Genomic DNA, 7,187 nt, shown 5'->3' with positions numbered 1-7,187 from the left:
ATACGGAGATATCCTACATAGTATATACATTTACGTACGTAGTAATCAAGCCCGACTCCATAAGAAGATAAATTATCGAGCATTCTGATCTAAAAACGGTACCGGATTATGGAGATCAAAGGATGAGCCGAGGGACCTAAGCAGCAACGGAGTGTGGCTGAGCACGTTTTGTCAAGCCGGCTAACGGCCTCAATTAACCGCGATAATACTAATTAAGTGTACGTTGTGCTACTACGTATATTATATTAATAGCACATTTTAAGTGTTTAGAGATTTAGGATCCCCGAGTGTTCCGTGCGTGGGAATCATGGCTGGTGCGAATTGGTCTTTCATTGACGGGATACACTGATACCAGATACAGTCTCTGAGACCCGTTTCGTTTCAAGACGACTTACTTCATCATTTCAGAAACACAATTAGATCACTTCATACCGACAGAATGACAAATCAATACCAGCGTACTAGCGGACGCAAGATCGGACTCTCAGCGGATCCATACCTGCTTACTCCGTACGGAACACTCTGCAGACAATTACGTACCCCTAATAAGCACTACACCTGTTCAAGTACAATTTCACGTGAACGAGACTTGAAGAGCCTCACTAATTTGAGAGTCTAGCCCTTAGTGGCAGTACAATAAAGGCAGAAGAAAGCTTTGAAAAGGCCTTAACTCACGATCAAACACTAGGTAAATTGGCAGCCCCACTTAGGGCTCCAAGTCAGCTGATATCGAGCACCTCGATATGAAATGACTAACCGCCGAGGGATTAGCGGAAATTAACTATAATTAATGTCAATTATGTCACGTAAACTTACGGGGGTCTTCAATGTTGGTCTAACAATTACGTAGCACGGAGATACGGTGTTCGGATTGTTGGTCGCCGGTTCTTCTCGGTCATCGGCTTTGGTCAGAGCCTTGATTTCAAGGCATTTTTACATGGGCCTAATTAACGTACCCGTACTCCGGTTGATCGCACAGCCCACGGGGTACAGTGTGAGAGTCAGCACCCAAAGTAGCTTATTATACGGAGGACGAATCTATTAAAACTGGTAATAGTATTGCGTATTACGTCATATCTTGAATTCACTCCCACGAGACCACACAAATCACTTTTTTGCTAAATTAATAATTATACTTGACTAACGAGCTTCCTACTCAGTATGTAGTACGACTTGACCTACTCACGTAAATAGAATGATTAGCCAAGATACTAACAACACCGACATACTAGCGACCACTTACTTAGACTCAACATCCCTTCCAAGCCGATCTAATAGCGTACAGTCTACTCTCATTAATCTAGAAGTAGAGAGAGACGGTGAACAAACCCAAGGACCCAGTCAGCCCTACGACCAACGCTAAATCTGCGCGCTAACTCCACCAACTTTCCCTAAACTGGTTTAGTGTGCACGTCTCAGCCACAGTCCGGCATACCCTAATTTAATTGTCTGCCCTATCAGAGCGCATGTAGCATGACCTTGCGGTGAGTGTTGATATTGTCTTTTGCTTCACTCACAATATGTATGTCAGTGTATGTAGAATCAAAAGGAATATGTTGTACATGGTACAAAGTGTTGTGTATCACTTCTCGACTCACCGTCTTTCGTGGAGTCCATGCGGTTGTGTTTCTCGTCGGCGGACATCGCCGAGATCATCCCTCCATTACAAGTCTCGCGCACCGTGGGAGAGGTGAGGTAATTACTATTCTTAGACCGTAATCTCCGGATACAGTATCTCTAGCCACGAGTCACAATGTCGGTATGGTATTGTATCAGATAGACCGACTGACTCATGTGAGGCTGATACTCTCCATCGAAGCCACATGAAGCCCATACTTGGAACACGGTCCAGATTAACCCTTCAGCTTTGCTTACATTGATTTGCTACCGTGGAACTAGACCGTCTAGTATGGTCAGACTACATTGCTTATGAGCTTTGACGTTGTGTCTTTGGTGATAGCCATTCCCGTTCCGGTCAGGCCCTCCTCAGCCTCGACGAAGAAAAAGAAATAAGTACTACATACTTGCCTAGGTAGACATACTTTACGAACTAGGTTCAGCCACATTGTGGCCTATTATTTTCGAGAATCACATGCAATAATTCAGAAGTTTGGTCGAGATTCGTGAGTACAAGCCTCGTGGCTTCCAAGGTTGTGGATCTTTCGATGGTATCTATCTATAGAGGCATGGAGTAACTATGAGTAATTTCAACGAAATTTAACGCAGATGAGTCATATACAGCATAGCACTGTGTCTCGTGTTCTATCTTGTCCTATCACGCTACATACATATCATCGGCGAGTCCGAGGTCAATTGGGATCTTCATAAACGATATCTAAGTATCAGTCCGGACTTGGAGGGTAGCCTATGCATAACAGTATGAGTATTGCTATTGCTGTTTTTGTTTTCTGCTTGCAAGATAGGATCAACTATCACATGCATCAGCGTGGCGCTGAAATTGGATCCTGCACTACATTGACAAGCTATGTCCCTAGCTAGTTATAGAATGTCCACACCGTTGACTAGCCACGCCTCGTGGCCCACCAGTTGATCATTACTACCTGGGTATACTAAGCATTTAGATAAGGCTGAAACATCTTCCTTGAGCATGACTTAGTATACCAGTCAGTACCTATCTCGGAGTTTCGTTGTCAATAGAAGGTCTACATGCTCATAGCGACACACGTAGGTAGGCATATCCACAGCGAAAGGAGTCTTCAGCTGGTATGTATCGATCGGTATAGTCATTGACCCCTTGAGGCCTGCTGTAGATCTAGTGTTGCTCCACTATGTACATATCTAAGTATGAATCAGTTTATGTTTGACGTGCCTGGAGCTGTGCATAGGTATGTTTCAGTATAATATGATGACGGATAGGCAACGAGATGTGCAGCCCGTCCCAGACTGGAAGGCCTTGAAACATGGCATTAACAACCAGCTGAAGTTGCAGCTCTCTGGTTAGTTCGTTGACTTGATTCAAACAGAGGAGTGAGACATCAGCTGTTGAGTGGCAAATAAATAGCCGTACAGTTGTGTAGGGGATGCATAGGTAGAATCCAAGGCCATGGAGGTGGGCCTTACTCTTTGTCTGTCTTTTATAGATCCTTGCACTCACTATTCAGCGGTGTGTGAGCCTGAAACCCCCTTCCAAGGCATAGCGCCGGTTTCGCCTTGCAGGTGAACCAGTTGCGCATCTCGAGTGCATCTACACAGTCTCCGTTTATGATCGAAGGAAAGTCTGCTTATAGTTTTATCATATCTATTCGGCTATCATTTTCACGTGAACATAGAAAGAAGTTCTATTGTACCAGAAGCATAATCATACAATCAATCATGATTCCTTCCGCTAACATTTTCTGTGACACTAAACCCCTCGATATTAGAAAATTTGTACACCGCAATGCAATACATGTGTTGTAACATAAACCCAGAAAGTGCAGTAGAAGAAGCTAAGAAAAGGTTAGAAGAAGATCACCGCCACGTCATGCCCTGCGCCAACCGCAACCTCAAAACACGCAGCAATTTCTCCTCTGGGTTAATGGCAGCATCTCCATCCTCACTTTCCGTCGTCCCTCCATTCATTGTAGCTGACGATTCCGCAAGACCTCTTCTCCAATCCCAACCCCTCTCGATCGGTTTCGCGTATTCGTATGTTGTATCCGGCTTGGGCACTAGCACACCGGATGATGCCATTGTATTGTTGGTGGCATGCGTAATCGACGAGTCGGCCATATGGCTATCGATCATGGAGAAGCTGCTTGATGCTGTGAGCCCTGAAGCAGATTTCTTGAGGCTGGTTGTTGATCGTGGCGAGGAGGATGATTTGCGGGGCTCGCCGGTTGTTTCGTAGATGTACTCATTTAGACATTCGTAGAAGAATTCTCGGGCTGCTGCGAAGACGCGTGGGGTGACGGTTTCGAGGTCCTCGATTGCGGCAAGGATGCTGGATTGTTGCTCGATGGAGAGGGAAGACGGTGTTTCTAAAAAAATATTAGCACTGTTTCAGGTTTAGGATGAAGAAAACCTCACCATTGACAAATAAAATGGCTTCACCCAGAAGAGCCATCAAGTTGTCAACGAGCACGGCAGAGTCTCTTTCCGGATCGTATAAACCACCATAGATGCTATCAGCGGAGCTTCGGATAACTGCAACCAATGCTTCGGCTGCAGCTCGTTTCCTCGCTAGTGGTCTGAGATGTGGTTTGCGGCCTTTGAACAACACCGGTTCGTCGCGAAGGTCATAAAACCGGCGCAATGTTGCATAACCACTTGCGTAGAATTGTATTATTTGGGCTGCCTCGCTGTCGACTGCCGCGATAGATGATAAACACACTTTAGGATTCTGGACCAAAGTTCGTAATTGACCTCCGAGATTCTCATCTGGTGGCCAAGCGCGAGATTGCTGCAAAGAATACGCAATAAGACTATTGGCAATCTCTTTGACCTTGCGGACAGATCGCGCACGAGCAAAACAAATCATCGCAAGTCCATAGTCGCAATCCGCACGTGTTTGTCCGGCGGCTATGATTTTTTCACCAAAGTTCTACATATGTCAGCCTTTTTCGTTCATTCCGATACAAGAATACTCACAGCAGCAAGCTTTCGGCCCTCATCTTCGAATCCGAGATCGATGCACAAGGTGATCACTCGATCTACCTGCTGCACAGTGTCGACAGGAATCTTATTCAACAACCTAGAAACTCTTTCACTAGTCCTTTTATTGTCTTGCATTCTGCTGAAAACCTCCAAAGCTAGTTCCCAGCCTTTGCGAGAGTTGCCATTGTACTCGAATTGGTCTCTGTCGCCCAATTTGTCTGCATAAGCCTCCAACACTTCATCTTTGCTGATTTGGTCCAAGGCGACATTGTCGTTTTGTCCATAAGACAGCACCATCAAGTCGTCCTGATTGAGGAAGCCCGGCATATTAGCGATAGACGTCTCTAGCCACCCGCCTTCATGCGCTATCTCGGCGACAGCTGCGGCTATACACAATGACCATGTTTGAAGTAACTTGATCGTCCCGACCAAGTTCCCCTCAAATAAGCAGGCCACTGCCACGTCCAGTTTTACAAGAGGATTGGGCCGCGACTTCATCTCTGCACCCTCGATAACTTCTCCAAAGCAATCATTGAGTCGGCGTAAATATGCATCCTGTCGGTCTGCATCATTGACTTGCTCTCTATTGCCAAAGACGCCAGTCCCTTGCCCGTCCCACCAGGCCGTCAGCCCAACAGTTGCTTCAATCCAGTCTTGAGCAACAGAAATGATGACCGATGAGTTGCCAAGAATCACCCCGTAAATCTTACTGATACCTTGATAAATGGACCAAGGTATGCGACTCTCTGCCATGCGTGACGTTTGGGTGAATGAGAACGCTGACTCAGAGGGAGCGAATTGAGTGGAGACGCCAAATTGCGATGCTTCAAATCTGGAACCACCTGCTTGCTGGGGTGCCTTGTCGCCCTCAGCAAGTTCCTGTAACTCGATTTGCGCAGACCGAATACGTTTTCTATAGGCTGTCCAATCTGCGCCAATAACATCCCAATCGTTATCTTGGTTAACGGGTGACGCCTCCAGCATTTGTATAGCCTTATTCACTGTTTTCTGAACAGCCTGGAGCTGCATTCCACGATATCCAGGCTGCGAGAAACCATCTTCTAATGCTGAATGAGCATAGTTGAAGTCGGCAGAGCGAAGGATCGCTGCTATTTCACTGAATCGTCCACGCAATACTCCAGCCTGAACAATGTCCCAGAAATGTGAAGAAGCAGTTGGATTAGGGCTGGTCTGCTGTAGGGACTCTATTTCATGCAAAGAGCCGAGATGGTTGGCGTTGAGCCAGTCGACGAGAATCTTGGGGGTGGGCGTGTATGTTTCGGGTGATGACACAACAAGAGCTAGGTTTTGACTATTAGCCGCAGATAAGTCGCGTCTGTCAGACCCTTTGGCCCGAGGATGGTGAAGCTGTAGCAGAAGTGAGGCAACAACTGTAGCATTTTCGAGACCACTTGCCTTCTCGCCGGGTCCGAAATCGTCGTGGGGTCGATGCTGGCCACTCTGCTCTCTCTTCTTCTCAGATGCAGCGCCCCAGAAATCAGTCAATGCGGCTGCTGCTTCGGAAAGCACAGCGAGAGCTTCAGCATCGTCGGGTTCAATTTCCTGGAGTTTGTCCAACAGTGCACCAATGTAGTAGCTCGTCTGAAGCACTACTTCGCCAGATTCCGTGACAGCTTTAGCCGGCGAGGCTAGGTTGCTAGCTATAGAAGGGAACTGAGATGGAGTTTTCCGTGGGCCGATTATGTTCTTCGCAGCTTGGGGTGACGACGTAGCCCATTTCTCGTCGAGTTTTGCGCGCTTCGCATTGTTGGGGTTGGAATATATCCTCTTCTGTGATGGTGCAGTGGTTTGACCAAAGCCATTGAATATCGAGTTCGAAAATCCGGTTTGCATAGCTGCAAAATCCGTCGTAGCATCCATCTCCAAGTCTCCCTCGCTGTTGCCGTCTGCATTTTCGTCATCTCCGTATTCTTCTTCGTCTTCACGTTCTTCCTCCTCTCCTTCATCTTCGTAATCCTCTTCTGCCTCGTCAGAATATTCATCCTCATATTCTCCCTCTGCGTCCTCTTCTTCCTCGTCAACGTCTTCTTCGTCCTCCCAATCTTCGCTGGCTGTGGTCATCTGGCTCAAGCCATGAGGCTTTCGATTGCGCACCTTCAGGTTATTACCACCATTCACCGCGCTGAATCCACCTGCCTTGTTGCCAAAACCGCCAAAATCGCCAAATGACCCTGTGGACACCGTGCTTTTCGCATTCAAAAAAGGCGGAACGTCTGCCGATGAGATGGAGGAGAAGAAACTATCATTTCCGCCGATATTGCGAGACTGGCTGAATGTAGATGTAGACTCATTAAAATTGATGTTTGACCTCGTCCCCGTTCGCGAGTTTCCACGACTGGTTGATGGCGGTGCCCCTGCAGGCGTTGTGGATATATTGCTGAAAGGACTCTGGGATTTGTCTGGAGTCGAAGGAGGACTCGATTCGGGAAATCTGAACATCTTGTGCGGTGCAAGCTTTAAGCAGGGGGGTAATCAAAGTCGGGGGATATTATTGCACCAAGACAAGGTGCGCAAACAGCAAGCGTTGTTATCAACAACTCAAAACTACAAATTAATCGCGTGAAGGGCGC

At 47.0% G+C, this 7,187-nt stretch overlaps 1 protein-coding gene across 1 annotated transcript; it reads right to left on the bottom strand.

Moving 5' to 3' along the window:
• Positions 1 to 3,471: 3,471 nt before the first annotated feature.
• Positions 3,472 to 7,056, bottom strand: BHQ10_003220 (uncharacterized protein; the record flags this gene model as incomplete). The annotated part of the gene is made up of 3 exons (XM_040875453.1): positions 3,472 to 3,980; positions 4,030 to 4,543; positions 4,591 to 7,056. 3 exons carry the CDS (start codon positions 7,054 to 7,056, stop codon positions 3,472 to 3,474), a joined length of 3,489 nt encoding a protein of 1,162 aa, XP_040731724.1.
• Between the last annotated feature and the right edge of the window lie 131 nt (positions 7,057 to 7,187).

Source organism: Talaromyces amestolkiae (assembly GCF_001896365.1).
Source record: "Talaromyces amestolkiae strain CIB chromosome Unknown scaffold5.1, whole genome shotgun sequence".
NCBI lineage: Eukaryota > Fungi > Ascomycota > Eurotiomycetes > Eurotiales > Trichocomaceae > Talaromyces > Talaromyces amestolkiae.
This window is presented reverse-complemented; position numbering and strand designations above follow the sequence as displayed.